The 18,721-nt window shown below is 41.5% G+C and overlaps 1 protein-coding gene and 2 long non-coding RNA genes across 4 annotated transcripts in view; 2 read left to right on the top strand and 1 right to left on the bottom strand.

Moving 5' to 3' along the window:
• The window catches only part of LOC136169196 (uncharacterized), a 31,735-nt gene extending 21,651 nt beyond the window's left edge, over positions 1–10,084 (bottom strand). The window contains exon 1 of the long non-coding RNA XR_010663397.1: positions 9,846–10,084. This is a non-coding gene — a long non-coding RNA (uncharacterized lncRNA). The remainder of the gene's footprint in view (positions 1–9,845) is intronic.
• The window catches only part of LOC136168571 (uncharacterized), a 332,652-nt gene that overhangs the window by 249,375 nt on the left and 64,556 nt on the right, over positions 1–18,721 (top strand). The window lies entirely within an intron of this gene.
• EDEM3 (ER degradation enhancing alpha-mannosidase like protein 3) overlaps positions 10,356–18,721 on the top strand; it is a 72,922-nt gene continuing 64,556 nt past the window's right edge. For both annotated transcript variants that reach the window (XM_065936196.1, XM_065936195.1), the window contains exon 1: positions 10,356–10,727. In XM_065936196.1, the coding sequence (XP_065792268.1) occupies positions 10,567–10,727 (161 nt within the window). In that variant the 5' untranslated portion in view covers positions 10,356–10,566. The remainder of the gene's footprint in view (positions 10,728–18,721) is intronic.

Raw genomic sequence — 18,721 nt, 5'->3', positions numbered from 1 at the left:
CAAGGTATTGGCTGGTTAAATGCTGTCTCCGGGGGCAGACTGTGTGTTGGCTGGCAGGTTGAGGGACTCTTGGTGTCTCACTTTCCTCATCTGGAAAATGAGAATTGTAGTAGTACTCCACAGAATTGTTAAAAGGATAAAAAATAATGTATACACACAATGCACACAGAATGGTGGTTGAATTCATTGGACACTAGCCATCATTTTCCTATAATCCCAACAAGAAGGAGAGGGGGTGATCATTTATTAAATTAGGGAAGAATGAGATTTTCTTTTTCAGAAAATATGATGTGGACAACATCTCTCCTATCTTCCCAGCTAAAACATTCCCAGAACCTCCAACTTAACCATGACATCACAAATGCGCAGGCGGTATGTTGCAGGGAAGAGTCAATTCTGACTCCACGTTGGATCTGTTTCTTTGACTTCAACCTTTGCTTTTCATTGCTTTTGTTATTATAATTATACATAAAGACCTGTCTTCCCAGCCCTGGCCCTCTGCCTGAAGAGATTAACACATCCCCTACCTGATGTTGGTCATTCCAGGAGATATTTGCAAGATAATGATCTTTACTTCCCCAACTCCTCCCCTTCTCTGTCCTATAAAAGAACCCAGCATCCAGACCCCCTAAGAAGATGGTTATTTTGAGATATTAGTCTGTCATCTTCTCAGTCTTCTGGCTTTCTGAATAAAGTTGTATTCCTTGCCTCTACACCTCCTCCCTTGGTTAAGTGGCCTGTCATGCGGTGAGAAGACAGAGTTTGGACTTGGTAACAGGTATTTTTAAGATGTAGGTAAGAGTTGAAACACATTGTATTTTAAATTAAATAGGTATAGATTCCACACAAACCATGTTCTATCCTTTTTAGCATTCCCTACTCAAACAACTTATTTCCCTTCCCAAACCAAGATAACAGATTTTACTGTGTGGTTGTTCTCGTCTCTAATCCTCCCCACTCTTCACCCAAAAAAGCTTCCAAGAATTTAAAGAAAGGCACTGTATCTAACCAAATCTAGGGCACTATGTAAAGAATTAATCAGGGAATTCCAGGCTGGCTAGTTGACCTTGCTGACCTCCTAGGAGGTTCTCAATCTGCCATTACTGTCAGCCCACTATTGGCAAGGCTTCAGGCAAGGTCAGAAGAGGTGAGCAGAGGGTGTGGCTGCAGCTTAAAATTGGAGCAGAAGCTACAAAGAATAGTACACTTCAGAGAGGGGACCGTGAGACACAATGAAACAATAGCCTCTGATAGTCAACCCAGTCATGGGATGATGAGTGACAGAGGGCTGCCTTTGCCTCATACAAGAGCACTTCTTATAAGGTTCTGGAGGCTCGCTAATGCTTCACAGGGAGATGTGTCTCTGCCATGGGGAACCCACAGATAAGCAAAGGCCAGCATTCCTCAACCCATATACATCCACAGACACTATATTTAACATTGTTTAAAAAAGTCATGGCAGGGTAAAGGATTTTAGCATTGCTTAGAGAAGGAATGTTTTCTGAGCAAATTTTCAAAGAACCCTAGAGAACTCCTTTATAATTCCTACAATTGACTGGTAAATCTAACATCTAATTCTCTACCAAAGACATGTGTGTTGAGGGGTGGGGTTGAGGTACAATTGACACATGGCATTATACTAGTGTCAGGTGATAACATAATGCTTCAATATTTGTGTGTATTACAAAATGATTACCACAATAAATCTAGTTAACATCCATCATCACACGGTTAAAAAAATTTTTCCCTGTGTTGAAAATTTTTAAGATCTACTCTCTTAGCAACTTTCAAATATGAAAGTGTTATTAACTATGGTCGCCATGTTGAACATTATATCCCCATGACATTTATTTTATAGCTTGTAACCAAAAGTGTGATTTTTATATTACACCTAAAGTGGTAAAACTTGGGTGCAATTTTTTTCTCTCTTTGTAAGGACAAATGGAAACAGACAAAAAAAAAAAAAAGACACCAAATTTATCAATATGAACTTCTGGGCAAACACTGTTGAAAATACAGCTTAACTTAAACAATTCTTCTTCCCATAATTTTTACCGTGTTTTACAATCAGTTACCACAGTCTGCCCAATTTCTTGGTGACTCATTATTACAACTTTCTTAGCAAAGGAGAAGACCTGTATTTCCTGTTAGCAGGATTTTCCTTTCCTGACTTTGTGCAACCTAATTATACTGTTTCTTTTTCTCCATTTTATTCAAAATAACATGATGGGGAAAGAAAAAGCCAGGCCAGGAGCACTAACTGTTGTGTGTTCATATGATCTGAGAGAATCTGATAGAGCTGGGGGAAGGAGATCCTTGGACTTCAGAGACCATGTAATAGAGTTTGGGTGATTACATAAGTTTTTATTTAAATTGGGACAGTTTTGAAAGTGAAAGAGGACTCTAATCAGATAAGATAATAGGACAATGCTATAAATCAAGAGGCAAATGAGAATTTATAGTCATCCTAATATGGTGGAAATGGTCTGGACTTATAACCAAATCGCGACCATACCATTTCCTTGCTTTTGACCAGTGCAAAGTGATATAATCTCTGTGAACTTCATCTTCTACATTAGTAAAACAGGGATAATAATTCTCACATGTTAAGAGAGGGGAGAGGGACCTGGCGTAGTATATATCCTTTGTAAGTATTATCCTGATGATGTCTGCATGTGTATCTAAAGTTCTTCACCATAGACAGCACAATATTATGAATGGATTAGGTTAAACTGCATTTGAGGTGCAATCAGTTGCCTCATCACAAATCCCTACTCCAGGATGGCAGCTGGAGAGGTCATCAGGAAGATTCCCTATAGGGGTAGGGACTCCCTATTAGAGGTAGGTATAGATTTCCCTGGTGGCTCAGTCTGTAAAGAATCTGTCTGCAATGCAGGAGACCCAGGTTCCATCCCTGGGTCAGGAAGATCTCCTGGAGAAGTCAATGGTGACCCATTCCAGTATTCTTGCCTGGAGAATCACATGGACAGAGGAGCCTGATGGGCTATAGACCATGGGATTGCAGAGTCGGATATGACTGAGTGACTAACACACACTACAAGTACATTTCTAAAGATCATTCTATTTAACATTTGTAGTTCAGTTTCTAAGGCATGTCTGACTCTTTGTAACCCATGGACTGCAGCACACCAGACTTTCCTGTCCTCCACTACCTCCTGGAGTTTGCTCAAGTTCGGTTAAACAAGTGTCAAAAGTGAATTTTCATTGTTGAAATTAGTGGTTAGTCATCATAATGGATGTTAGAAATAGCTCTCATTGGTAGAACTTGTGATTTCCTGTTGGGGTCCTTTAATGGACCGGAACCTGGGTGGTCCAGAGTCAACGATGAGAAAGTGAAAGAAGGAAAAAGGCTAATATTCCCTGGATTACGCAGCCAGCCTTCGTGCTCCAGGGAATCAGTCAGAAATAGAGAGAGAGAGAGAGAGAGAGACACGGGGACCCAAGTTCTGATGGAACAAGGGTGCTTTATTGAATTCTGTAAGAGTAAATATACTGGTAGCTTCTTCAGATAAAGATCAAGAGACTAGACTTTACAAGTTACCAAGGAAGCAAGAAGCAACAAAGACCATAAGGCCAAAAGGCGATCCATATCAAAAGAGGGTCCTAAGTAGTTACTTTTCACCATACTTTTAGTGTGAAAAAACTAACGAAGGAAATGCATGCATTCCTCACTCCCGGGAGAAGCTTGCCTCTCCTCTTAATTCCTGAATATCCAGGAATTAATAAGGAACAGAGGATTCATGACAGATCCAAAACAGCACACAGGAAGCCTCCTGTTAAATGCTTCCTGACAATTTCAGAGATAGATGGACTAGCTAAAACATATTAGAGGCACTCCACTCCAGCATGAACAAGTTGTAAAAAGCTGAACCATCAGAAATGGTGTGTGGGAAGGAGGGCTTCCAGTGGTTGATGCTTACTAAAAGGGTGATAGAATCCTGGCTCTGGAATACTGTTCATATGCCTCCAGCAAATCTTCCATGTAAGGTCATGACTGCAGAATCCAAAAGGACCAAGACCTGGTACTTCATCAGACTCCCAGAACAGGTGCTATATGTTACTGTGTCTGCTTGCTAAACAAATGTTTGTTTAACAAATATCTGTATGACAGAAACTGGTCTAAGACTTGGTTTAATTATAAACTGTTATGGGGTTGTTGGAGAACAGTCAATTTTCATCCCGATTCCCAAAGTTTGGCTGCTATCACTATCTACAAAAACAAGCCAGCAGTCTTGCATAATTAAATTATTTGCAAGTTAACTGCTGCTTCTTAACCACTGATCAGTAATGTAATTCCACATCTAGAACTTCAGTCCATCTTTGGGGGCCATATGGAATGGAAAAAAAAAAATGAAAAACTGAGGCTTAAATAAACTGACTTGCATAGAACGGTAAATGGTAGATCCAGGTTGAGAGCTCAAGACATGTGATTTGAAGCTCAATGCTTGGCAGTGAGCACAAAGCTATGTGTGTGTGTGTATGCGTGTGTGTGTGCATGTGTGCACACACACATCCACGTCAGATGGAGAGGAGGAATGGGAAGAAAAGGGAAGCAATGTGAGGGGACATGGAGAAAAAACAGATAAAAGTTAGACATTAGAATACAGTGCCCTGGGAACCTAAAGAAGTACTAAAATTAAGTGTAGGCCCCTAAAGAAGGAATAAAAAAGCTCTGAAGATGTTTGCTCAAGAGCTAACTCTAGTTCTGAAAATAATAGTAAAATAATAGTTCTATAAATAACAACAAAGTCTGTTAGAAAACAAACTTATGGTAACCAAAAGGGTGGGAGGAGGGCTAAATTAGGAGTTTGGGATTAACATATACACACTACTATACATAAAAAAGATAATCAGTAAGGATCTGCTGTACGGCACAGGGAACTCTACTCAATACTCTGTAATAACCTGTAATGGGAAAGAATCTGAAAAACAATAGATACGTGTATGTGTACACCTGAATCACTTTGTTGTACACCTGAAACTAACAATACTGTATATCAACTATACTGCAGTATAAAATAAAAATTAAAAAAGTAACAAAGTCCATGAATCTTTAGCAGTGGACTAAGAATAGTACATGTGTACCCTTGAATCCTACTCTCAAAAAGGGGAAATTTTCTCTTCTGCTCTTCATAATAATATCAATGGCTATTATTTACTGAGCTCTTTCAGGTAGTGCTAAATACCTTACACACATCATCTTATCACCTTCACAATACCTCTATAAAACAATTAAACAATTTGATCTTCCCAAAAAAAAAACCAAAACACTGGAATAGGTACTATCGGTTGGCCAAAGAGTTCCTTTGGGTCTTTTCCATATGATGTTACAGAAAAACCTCACACAAGCGAGCAAACTTTTTGGCCAACTCAATATTATTCCCATTTAACAAATGAGAAAACGAAGGCACGCAAACGTTCTGTAATTTTCCTAAGATCACATGGCTAATAAGCAGCACAGCTGGCTCAGAGTCACTGTTCTTGGCCAGTAAGCTACCTACGCAGGCTGTGCAGAATGTTGTTGAACGGTGCTGACTTCAAACCTTGTGGCCAGTCTAACATGTGGAGTAGAAGCTATGCTGGTAGTACAAAATGTGGCTTTAGGAGAGGGGGGCCAGAGGCAAGATGCACTCAATTGTGAAGAGCCATGTGACTTGGAGTTGTTGCTGATACATAAAGCAAATGACAAATGGCAAGTGAACTCGAGACCCAACCACAAGGGTGAGCTCAACATGAAACATGACAGTAGCAAAGCCTCTGGCCTGAGAGCGCTGGTGCAGGTGCCACAGAGAGAAGTGAGATTATAATCTGAAATTGAAGTGATGTTTAAGATCTCAACTCTGACTGAGAGGTGGAAAAAGCCCTGGGGACATCTCTGCGGGGTACTGAATCATTCAAATTTCCCATTCTCTTTCTTGGAATTTAGAAACCTTAGTTTCAGAGCCAAGCACAGAGCCAGTCCACACCATTCACCAAGTAACGTTTCCATGAAGTATTCTTTGTAGGGCCCTCAAAGTCCCTACCTGTAAATGCAGAATAAGTACTGTCTTTATTTATTTAAAGTTTGCAAGATTGGGTTCTCAGGAAGAAAAATGCTCTGCAAATTCCACACATTCTCAAACAATAGGAAAAGTGATTTGAAGAATGACAAAATCACCACTCCCAAATTCTACACTATGGTTTTAGGAGAAATCAGATCTGTCATACTCAAGAATTCAAGTCATTTAGAGGCAACTGCTGCTGTGGGTCAGTCTCACACAGCTGGTCACAGCCTCCTGGGACAAGTTCTGAGCCCTCATATTAAAGTGGAGACTCTCCTTTATGTCTGTGACTCCATATGATTCCAACCAGGGCTCCAACCCCTCCCTACTTTCTGATTCATCCACGTAAGCAAGTAAGAACACCAGGTGAACATACATATTTATTTACATAAGCTGCAAGACTGCGCAAACAAACCCTCACCTGGGTAAAGGGCAGTATATCAATGGCTCTTCTTACCATTTTTAATGGGCTTTACACTTCTGAAATCCCTTCCTTAGTCTTTTAAAAGTCCTTATCCCTGTTCTCTGCCCACCAGTGTTTTTCCTCCTGTACAACAGAAAAGGTCCCTCTCATTTAACTCTTGGTGGTGGTTTAGTCGCTAAGCTGCGTCTGACTCCTGCAACCCCATGGACTGTAGCCTGCTAGGCTCCTCTGTCATGGAATTCTCCAAGAAAGAATACTGGAGTGGGTTGCCATTTCTTTCTCCGGGGGATCTTCCCAAGCCAGGAACTGAACCCTGGTCTCCTGCACTGCAGGCAAATTCTTTACCGACTGGGCTATGAGAGAAGCCCTATTTAACTCATATCCTTTTTATTACTAAGTATATAAGTTCTAAAATAATGTGTGTGGGTTTTGAAATAACGAATATCAAAATTTCCGTGTGTTCACAAATTGCTAATTAGCTAAGAATTTCTATTATTTCCAGTAAGGGGTTGAAATGGGTTCTTTTTTGTGAATATATTTTTCTTTCACTCCATGGGCTCCACTTTAGATCTGTTAGGTTACATTGCTTTTCAGGCCACAGCTTTTAGCCTTATGGTTTTGCAGAGATTAGAGAAAAATGGACTCAACGATTGGCTAGAAATGGAATTTCAGTAAGGGAGAAAAAGTTGCTTACTATTTAGCAAGTCAACAAAGATATGTTCTATGTTCTCATTATACACCTTTAAAATGCAATCTTAGCTTAAGAACAAATAAGCCAAGGGGAAAAAACAAACAAATATAAAACGCTACATAAGAGCCGGTACTTCTCCTTCTTGAGGACACCGTTTCTCAGGGATCAGTCAGTTCAGTCGCTCAGTCGTGTCTGACTGTTTGCGACCCTATGGACAGCAGTACGCCAGGCTTTCCTGTCCATCACCAACTCCTGGAGCTTGCTCAAATTCATGTCCATGGAACTGGTGATGCCATCCAACCATCTCGTCCTCTGTTGTCCCCTTCTCCTCCCGCCTTCAATCTTTCCCAGCATCAGGGTCTTTTCCAATGAGTCAGTTCTCAGTGACAGTTACTAGTCAATTTTGACTTCTTATAAATGCTTGGAACATCAGGAAGGCAAAGAAAACTGAGTTACTTCCAATAATTCACTACAAATAACTGACCTGACCACATTTCAATATAACTGAAGGTCACTGACTATTTTTCCATTTCCTTTGTTCTAGTTTTCAAATTCTGAATGATTGGTCTTGACCTTTAGCTTGCCATGTTCTCTGTGTCAGAGCCAAGAACAATTCCCAGGTATTATTTACTCAGCTAACTTCATCACTAAAGCTGCCAAAGAGGATCCAGGATGGAACTAACATAGGGGTTGCAGGACTGTACAAAAGATAAAATTAAATATTGCACAGAAATGACCTCAAGTGTTTTCACAGCCTCCAAGTAAGTAGATAAAAACTGTATTATTACCCCTTGATAGACACGGAAACTAAAGGGATAAGGAAACAAATAAAGACATCCGACATTTACTGAGAATCTGCAATAGGAGAGGCAGTGTTGAGTTCTGGAACATACACATGAATAAGCTGAAGTCAACACCCTCCAAGCAGTCACAATCTAGTGGACATGGCTGACTGTGAAAAAGCAACAATACAGACACAGAATACAATGGGAGGATGACGTCTGATAGCTGGAAGGTTTTGGAAGGATTTCGTGGTGATGAAATCTGAGCTGAGACTTAATGGTTAGGGAGCATTCTACAGACAAAGACGGTGGGACGGCAGAGGGGCCAGTTAAGATCAAAGGCATAGAAAGGATATAACATGAGACTCTCAGTTATCTCATAGGACTTGAGTGCAGGGCAGGGGCAGAAGGGAGATAATGTGTTCAGAGGGTTTGTAGATATCCTTGAATGCCAACTCTGGTAGCAACATAGAGAAAAGTTAGGGTGGCAAGGTAATGATTTAGGCCACCACTGTGATGGTCCAGGAAAGAAGTAATGGAGGCTTGAACTGAGCAGAAGTAGCACTATAAAGAAAAGTAGTGATAGCAAAAGTAGACTCTACATAATTAGCAAGTGATTGGACATAGACTGTGAAGGAGGATGATGAGTTGAAGATGATTCTGACAGATTAATTTGAATCACTGAACACATTACATTTGAGTTTACCCTTGGACTAGACAGAAGGGGATTTCTATCAGGGAGGTCTAGAGTTCAGGATGGGCTTCCTTGGTGGCTCAGATGGTAAACAATCTGCCTGCACTGTGGGAGACCTGGGTTCGATCCTTGGGTTAGGCAGATGCCCTGGAGGAGGGCATGGCAACCCACTCCAGTATTCTTGCCTGAAGGATCCCCATGGACAGAGAAGCCTGCGGGCTACAGTCCATGGGTTCGCAAAGAGTCAGACACGACTGACTAAACACACACATACACAGATCAGGACAGCTAGTGAGTTACAAATCAACCACAGCGATATGATGGCTGAATTCACAAGAGGGGAAGAAATCACCAAGGAATAGAGTACAAAGAGAAAACCGACAGAGTTTTATAGAATACAAAATAGAATACAAAAAGAAAACCTTAAGATGCAGGAAACACCTGCATTTTAAGACAGAGATGAAAAAAAAAAGAGAGAGAGAGAAAGCGGAAGGGTCATGGGTGTCACCTGAACAGATGGTCTGAGAGGGAAGCAGATGATGCAAGGGATAGAAATCAAGGATGAAGGGCTGAGCTGCTGAGGGGAGGACTAACTGATTTCTTGTGGTCACACGGTCATGCCCTCCCTCCTAAGCTCCGCACCTACCTACTGATTATCACACAAGAAAAACAATGGGGTTTTTCAAGAGGAACTTTCTCTTCTTATTTTGCCAATGGTTAACCTGGGACTTGGTCATCAAAATAAATTGCAAGTTCTAATCTTCATTAAACTTTTTTCGCAGCTCACACTAGTTTCCTGACGTTGAGCTTTTCAGATGACTATTATTAATCAAGTACCAGGCCTCCCGTGCCCTCCTTCACGCTGGTTACACGTTAAGGCTTCCGAGTCACAGAGGCTGGCTGGAATCTAACTAAGCAGCCTGGCGAGACTTGTAGCCCAATTTATCCGAGCTCGGTTTCCTGGGGGCGGTGGTACTTACCTAGTCAGGCTGAGAAGAGTGCATGAGAGAATGCAAGTAAAAACTCTCAGCACATTGCCGTCAAAGGCTCAATTCATTTTTGCTCTTAACGGTATTGAAATTTCCCTGAAGAAGAGGCCTGGTCTCCTGCATTGCAGGCAGGTTCTTGACCATCTGAGCCACCAGGGAAGCCCCCAAAGAGACTACCATTCCCTAAGGCGTGCAGCACTGACCTGAGGCCGTGTGAGCCTCATTCCTGCCAGCCCGCAGCGAAACGTATTCGCAGGAAGATGGATAAAGAGCCGACGGGTTTTCCCCTGGACTCTGCAGACCACGGAGGGGGCCGCTGGCTGCCTGGCGCCGGGGCAAGCGGGATAGCGGAACCACTCCAGCCCCTCGGAGGACCACACGTCCCAGGGTGCAGCGCGCCCACCAAGGGTGGCAATTTGGCCCGTGGGGTCGGTCTGCGAGCGAGCCGGGGAGGAAGCGGTGCACGCTGGGACGGGTAGTTTTCGGGTCTCAAGTGCACAGGTCGGAGGACGGGCGAGCGGAGAGGTCCCTCCCCAGTCCCGCCTTTTGTCCACGTCTCACTTCTGCCGACCAACGTTCTCTCCTGTCCCCGGGAGCCAGCCCTTCTCCGATCCAGTCCCCATTGGTCCTGAGGCGCAGCGTGCCCGGGCTCTACCCGGAAGTAGCGTTTGGGAAGGCGGTTTCCTAGACTACGACACCGGAAAGCTGGGGGAGGTGCTCCGGGCTGCTGAGGGCTGAGGGCGGTGGCAGCGCTGGCGCTGGGGACCGGCTTGGTGCCTTCGGGAAACTGCTCGGCGACGGCGGCCGTTCGCGTCCCTCCGCATCCCGCCCTCAGCACGGCTCGCAGCCCCTTCGCCACCGGCGTCCGGCAATGTGTCCCACCGGCAGGGCGTAGCAGCTGCGCGTGCGCGGAACCGCGGGGCCATGAGCGAAGCCGGCGGCGGCCGGGGCTCTGGGTCCTCGGTCCCCCAGCGAGCGCCATGGAGCCTGGTGGCGGCGACGGCCGCGCTGTGCCTGGTGTCGGCCACGTCCGTGTGGACGGCGGGGGCCGCGCCCATGAGTCGCGAGGAGAAGCAGAAGCTTGGGTAAGGGTGCTTGACAGCCTGCGGGTGGGTTGCCTCGTGAGGCTGACCACGGGCAAGGGTGCTTGTCATTGCGACCCGGGCGCGAGTAGCCTCTCCTGTCGCGATTGGGGACGGCTGTTTCCTCGAGAGGACCCTGGCGGGGTGGACAGGGTGCGGGAAGACGGGGGCCCGCCGGCCCGCGAGGCGACCTCGGGGGACTGTCTCGGGCTGTCGCCCGGGCTGTCTGTGACCTGTGTAGGCTCCTCAAGACCAGCCGCGGTGTGTCAACGCAGCTGCCATGTCAGTGGCCCGGGAAAGGGGCTCCGGCCGGGGTCCCTGCGCTAGAGTTGTGCGGTGCGCTTCATTCAGAGACGTGGTTAGATTTCTCGCAGCAGTGAGCTCCCAGGTGGGGAAAATGCGGCTGATCTCCCTGGTTAAGGAAATCGTGTTTACACCTGTTACGGAATAGGGGGCGTTCATTGGAACTTGAACTTTATGCATTTTACCATTTCCTTTGCAGTGTTTTCTTGCACTTCATCTTCATAGTAGAACAATATTGGATGGTAGTGTTTCGTAGCCCAGATTAAGTATACCTATTCAGTTTACTCAAAGTAGTTTTATCAGTCTTGAAAGGCATAAAGTCATCAAGCTGTATGTATAGCATTTCATTTGGAGTCAGTATTCCCAATATCGGCCAGGTCCCACAGATGAATAAAGGAAAAGCCAGGAACCGGTAGAAAATGGGCAAAGGGCATGAAGAGTTAATTCACACAAGAGGAAATGCAAATGCTTAATAAACATGAAGCTACTCAACCTCATAAATGTGAGACATGCAGATTAAAACAATGAAATAAAGGTTTTTTTGCCATCAGGTTAGTAAATAGGAAGCAGAGTGCGTGAATAGAGTACTGCCTGGATAGTTGAGGTGTGAGAAGAAACGGTGGGAGTGTAAATTGCTGTACTTTACTTACAGTCTCCAGAAATTTAAATTGTCTGCGTTCGCTGATTCATTAATCCCATCTCAGGGAATCTATCCTACAGAAATAAAAGCACTGTTAAAGTAGAGATAGGTGTACGAGGATGTGCATTGTGAAATAGCAGAGCTGTCCCTCGGACCATTCATATTATGGAATAAAACTCAGTTGTCAAAGAGGAGTTAGGCCATCAGAAGGCTGCCCAGAATATATTCTGAAGACCAAAAAGGTGTAAGTTATAGAATAATATCTGTGATACTATCCCCCCCCCCACCTTTTTTAAAAGAATAAATTGTCTAAGCTCAGAAAAACATGGAAAGATGATTACCTCCTGGAGTTATGATGGAGATGACGTGAAACCATGAGGATTTGTTTTAGATACAGACTTCCACTGTACTGAAATTGTTGCTAAGTCTTGTATTAGTTTTTAATAAAAATAGCAGGAAAAGACACTTGTTGGAAAAAAAGTATCAGCTATCCAAACAAAATTGACTAATAAACTCTAATTAGGGTCTTAAATTTTCTCTTTATAGATTTAATGTAACACTGATAACTGCTTTACTGAATACTCAGTGTTCAGTGCCAGGTACTTTACATATACTGTCTCTGTAATCCTGTTTTTTTAATGAGGTGAGTGCAATCCCCGTATTGCAGATGAGGAAATTGAAACTCAAGGTTGATGTGTTCAAAGTTACAGAGCTAAGTAAACGATGGAGCCAGTATTCAAACCAAGTGCTCCCACATGCTTCAGAGCCTGTGCTCCCCGCACTTTGCTGTAGTTAGTTCCATAAGCCTTGGAAAGAGATGCTTCAAGTCTGTTAAGGAGAGCAAGTATTTTTATTTGACCATTGCTCCCTTCCACCCACCCTCCCTTTTTTAAAATTTCTATTCTCTTATTTCTTTCTTTCTTTTGCCACACTGCACAACATGGGGGATCTTAGTTTCTAGACCAAGGACGGAATTTGTGCCCCTTACAGTGGAGGTGCAGATACTTAACCACTGGACTGCCAGGGAAATTCCTTCCCTTTTTTATTAAAAATTTTTGTTAAGAAAAGTCATTTGAATAACTTATTTTCGACCAAGACAAAGTTTTAACTATAGCGGGCCAACCAAATTGCGCTGAGATTTCAGCTCAGGTTTTGAGACCGTTTATGAAAGTGGTTACAATTATTTAGGCTTGTTAATTTAGATTGCCTTATGCTAGGATAAGATTATAATAAGAGTCTATAGCTACAAATCACAAATACACATTGCTTGACTGTTTTCTCCTCTGGGAGTTTTCAGGAGACTGAACTTTGATTTGTTAGGTTTACCTGTACAATTTTTTTTTCAAAAATCCAAATAATGATTTATGATAAAAAGCAGAAAATGCCCCATCCCTCACCCTCCCCTCCAGACTAAACTGATGATAAAAACTGAAATGGAAAAAAAAAAAAAAAACTGAAATGATTAGGATTAGTAAAAAACTGCTTGTTTACTTGCAGTTTATAGTTTTTTGGAATACTTTAGCTTATAGTCTTATACTTTATGGAATTCATTTATTGTTTTTGTGTTTTAAATGTTGCAGCAGTTGTTAATGTTTTTACTTTAAAAATGAAGTGTAAAACAGTTCAATGTCTGTAGCATATTGGCAAGCAATGTAACTTTAGAAAAAGCTGACTTACAGAAGTTATTTACAGTGAAGAAAGAGTGGACCTGATTTCCAATACAATTTTATTCTGTTGTTAAAGATATAAAACACAATAGAAAATTGTGTTTCTGTATAATACAGTAGTTATTCTACCATTCTTTATTTAAATATGATTGTTAGAACTTACATGTGTAATTAAGAAAGTAAGAGAGCTCAACTGGATAGTAAATACCTCCAGTTTGAAGTATGATTGGTGAAATTTGGTGATCATGAGATGGTCATATGCTTCATAAATGTAAGAATTGGAAAATAATGTGTCATTTGCAAACATGATTTATTCATCATCTTGAAGCTAGAAGGCAAAGTTGGGTTAACAAGTTAATGCTAATGTTATCTGTGGTATATATGTCTAGGCACTACTATTACCAGTTACAGGAATTTGCCTTAACAGTAATTTTTTATTAATTCTATTTCAGGGGAAGGAAAAAGGAATTTCCATATTCCATTTATCGATATCAGTGCTTAAAGGGAAAATTGAGCTCTTTTTTATGTTTTGTTTATTAGCTAATTTGAGAGCTCTTTGTCACCTACAATATAATAAAAAAAAATGTCTAGAAGGATTCTTTGAGATACTCCTTAATTTTCTGAGATAACTTGATCCATATTCTATCATACATATAAACATATAAAGAATTAGTGTTTTAGCAAAGTGGCTTATCACCTTGTTTTCCCTGAGCTACCAGGGAAGCCCCTTTTAATGATTAGGTGTTTTTAAATAATCATTATTTATAAAAAGTTGGTAGGACTTAGCTTGTTCAGCTCATAAGGTTGAGTGTACTTGATTTTTCTGATTATTAAAGCAGGTTCTGGAAATTAGTCCTTCTGTGTCTTCTGGCTTTACTGTTACCACTATTTCATCATCCATGATTACAGCTTTTAAAATGCCAATTGCAATACAACAGGAGGTAAAATAAAAGTAGATCCAGCCATTTTCTTTAAGACTCTTAATTCTTGACATTAATGATTGAAAATTTGGGAATAATAGTAAGAATTAATACAAGACTGTTACTGATAAAATGTTTTTCTTTTGTTAATTATCGGGAGACTTGGCCTTGCCTCGTCATAACATTGACTTTTGTAGTTTTTCCTATAAGCCTCACTCCCCCAAATTTAAGAGTGTTTAATTGAAAGACTGATTTCTTGGTCTCAGTCTTGCAGATTTTGACTTAGTAAGTCTGGTGTTTGTTGTTTGTTTTAGTTGCTAAGTCCTGTTTTTGCGACCCCACGGACTGTATGTAGCCTGCTAGGCTCCTCTGTCCAAGGGATTTCCCAGGCAAGAATACTGGAGTGGGTTGCCATTTCCTTCTCTAGGAGATCCTCCCTACCCGGGGATGGAACCTGCATCTCCAGTGTTGGCAGATGGATTCCTTGCCACTGAGCCACTTCAGTACTTACTCTTAAAAAAATGGAGACCTTGTTACTTATCTGATGCTTTCATGGATTATTTTGGGTAATCCTTTCAACTGAAGTAGATGCATTAGTCTCATTTTTCAGTTGATGAGACTGAGGATTTTAGAGCTAGGATGTGCCCTGAGGACACAGGATTCAGTTCAGTGCCTCAGGCGCTGTTTACTCTGGGTAAGAGCTCTAGGTAGAAAAGGAGCCTGGCTATAGGGATTGGATCTGATAGAGTGCCTGAAGAACTGTGGAGAGGTTCCTAACATTGTACAGGAGGCAGTGATCAAAACCATCCCCAAGAAAAGAAATGCAAAAAGGCAAAATGGTTATCTAAGGAGGCCTTACAAATAACTGAGAAAAGAAGAGAAGGGAAAGGCAAGGAGAAAAGGAGAGAGGTACCCATCTGAATGCAGAGTTCCAAATAATAGTAGGAAGAGATAAGAAAGCCTTTCTAAGTGAACAGTGCAGAGAAACAGAGGAAAACAATAGAACGGGAGAGACTAGAGATCTCTTCAAGAAAATTAGAGATACAAAGGGAACATTTCATGCAAAGATGGGCACAGTAAAGGGCAGAAGTATGGACCTAACAGAAGCAGAAGCTATTAAAAAGAGGTGGCAAAGAGACATGTGCATCCCAATGTTCATCGCAGCACTCTTTATAATAGCCAGGACATGGAAGCAACCTAGATGCCCATCAGCAGACGAATGGATAAGGAAGCTATGGTACATATACACAGTGGAATATTATTCAGCCATTAAAAAGAATTCATTTGAAGCAGTTCTAATGAGATGGATGAAACTGGAGCCCATTATACAGAGTGAAGTAAGCCAGAAAGATAAAGACCAATACAGTATACTAACGCATATATATGGAATTTAGAAAGATGGTAATGATAACCCTATATGCAAAACAGAAAAAGAGACACAGATGTACAGAACAGACTTTTGGATTCTGTGGGAGAAGGCGAGGGTGGGATGTTCTGAGAGAATAGCACTGAAACAAGTATACTATCAAGGGTGAAACAGATCACCAACCCAGGTTGGATGCATGAGACAAGTGCTCAGGGCTGGTGCACTGGGAAGACCCAGAGGGATGGGATGGGGAGGGAGGTGGGAGGGGGCTTTAGGATGAGGAACACATGTAAATCCATGGCTGATTCATGTCAATGTATGGCAAAAACCACCACAATATTGTAAAGTAATTAGCCTTCAACTAATAAAAATAAATGGAAAAATAAATAAATTAATTAAAAAAAAATAAAGTAACTATACCCCAATAAAAATTAAAAAAAAAAACCTCAGAAAAAAAGGAGGTGGCAAGAAAAAAAAAGAGGTGGCAAGAATACACAGAAGAAGAGAAAAGAAAAGAATATAAAATATATAATAATATAAAAATATCTTAATGACCCAGATAACCACAATGGTGCGATCACTCACTTACAGCCAGACATTTTGGAGGGCAAAGTCAAGTGGGCCTTAGGAAGCATCACTACGAACAAAGCTAGTGTAGGTAATGGAATTACTCCTGAACTCTTTCAAATCCTAAAAGATGATGCTGTGAAAGTGCTGCACTCAATATGTCAGCAAATTTGGAAAACTCAGCAGTGGCCACAGGACTGAAAAAGGTCAGTTTTCATTCCAGTCCCACAAAGGGCAAAGCCAAAGAATGTTCAAGCTACTGCCCAATTATACTCACTTCATATAGTAGCAAAGTAATGTCCAAAATTCTCCAAGCTAGACTTCAACAGTATGTGAATCGAAAACTCCCAGACGTTCAAGCTGGATTTAGAAAAGGCAGAAGAACCACAGTCAAATTGCCAACATCCTGTTGGATCATAGAAAAAACAAGAGAATTCCAGAAAAAATCTATTTCTGTTGCATTTTTTATGCTAAAACCTTTGACTGTGTGGATCACAACAAGCTGTGGAAAATTCTTCAGGAGATGGGAATACCAGACCACCTTACCTGCCTCCTGAGAAATCTGTATGCAGGTCAAGAAACCACAGTTGGAACTGGACATGAAACAGTGGACTTGTTTCCATGTTCCAGATTGGGAAAGGAGTACGTCAAGGCTGTATATATATTGTCACCCTGCTTATTTAACTTCTGTGCAGAGTACATCATGGGAAATGCTGGGCTGGATGAAGCACAGGGTGGAATGATGATTGCTGGGAGAAATAGCAAATACCTCAGATATGCAGATGACACCATGCTTATGGCAGAAAGGGAAGAGGAATTAAAGAGCCTCTTGATGAAGATGAAAGAGGAAAGTAGAAAAGGTGGGTTAAAGCTCAATATTCAAAAAACAAAGATCATGGCATGCAGTCCCATCACTTCATGGCAAATAGATGGGGAAACAATGGAAACAGTCACAGACTTTATTTTGTTGGGCTCCAAAATCACTGCAGACTGTGACTGCAACCATGAAGTTAAAAGATGCTTTCTCCTTGGAAGAAAAGTTATGACCAACCTAGACAGTGTATTAAAAAGCTGAGACATTATTTTGCCAACAAAGGTCCATCTACTCAAGGCTATGGTTTTTCCAGTAATCATGTATGGATGTGAGAGTTGAACTATAAAGAAGGCTGAACGCCAAAGAATTTATGCTTTTGAACTGTGGTGTTGGAGGAAACTCTTGAGAGTTCCTTGAACTGCAAGGGACCAACCAGTCCATCCTAAAGGAGATCAGTCCTGAATATTTATTGGAAGGACTGATCCTGAAGCTGAAGCTCCAATACTTGGGCCACCTGATGTGAAGAACTGACTCATTGGAAAAGACCCTGATGCTGGGAAAGATTGAAGGCAGGAGAAGGGGACAGAGGATGAGATGGTTGGATAGTATCACTTACTCAGTGGACTTGAGTTTGAGCAAATTCTGGGAGATGGTGAAGGACAGGGAAGCCAGGCTTCCTGCAGGCTTGCAGTCCATGGGCTTCCTGCAGTGCTGCAGTCCATGGGGTCGCAGAGTTGGACACGACTGAGTGACTGAACAAACAACACAGGGAGTTGACTCCTGGCCTTGCCATTTTCAGTCAAGGCAGGATGACCTTGTCTAAGTCACGTCACTTCTTGGTTTCTCATGTTCCACATCTATAATATAGTAATACCATTACATAAGGATTGTTGTAATAATTAAATGAGTTAATATATGGAAAGCGTTTAAAACAGTGACCAGCATATATTAAATATTACAAAGTAAATATCATTATTGCTTATCCAATATTCTGACAGTGCTGTGGTTTGTCCTGTTATATGTCAGTGAAATGAGTTTCTGAGCAGTTCTGTCATGCTCTGAGAGCCAAAACTGCCAGTGCATTTCCTGCTTATTAGGGGACAGCCTACATAATTAACCAGGTTGTGGTTAACCAGGCACAGTCTGGTGTGGGGATTGGAAATCTCCACTTTAAACAGTCATTTTGGAGTTTTGAGAAACAGAGTTAGCCAAATACACAAATCTCTTTTTAAGGATTAGTTTTCTTACTTCAGGAATGAATACTGTTTATTGACTTTTGACAGTTTTTTAAAGGAACAAAAGGTACAAAGTAGAATCATAAAATATAGCTTTTGGAAATTTGACCAACATATTAACAAATATGTGTTAAAGTAGGCATTAGTGATCTTATTTAATTTAAGGGGAAAGGCAAAGGCTTGATAGAGTATTGTTATTTTATAGTAATACACATTCCCACCTCTTTGTTTTTTGGTCGAATGTTTAGTATAAGCAATACATGTTAACAATAATTATTTCTTTGGGGGCTCTTTATTGTTTTCCCCTTTGGAGACATTTATATTAAGTAATTTTGTTACAAGGTAAATGTTTTTCATCATCAGATTTTCTTCTCTCTACATGGCATGCATCCTTCAACAGTTTTCTTAGGAAAGAGTATAAGATGAATTTTATATGAATTTCTGGAATAGTGAAATTTTGGCCTAGCTATGTGTGATTCATGAAA

Source organism: Muntiacus reevesi, chromosome 5, assembly GCF_963930625.1.
Source record: "Muntiacus reevesi chromosome 5, mMunRee1.1, whole genome shotgun sequence".
In the NCBI taxonomy this organism is placed as follows: domain Eukaryota; kingdom Metazoa; phylum Chordata; class Mammalia; order Artiodactyla; family Cervidae; genus Muntiacus; species Muntiacus reevesi.
The sequence above is the reverse complement of the archived record's forward strand: the minus strand, read 5'-3'. Positions and strand labels throughout refer to the sequence as shown.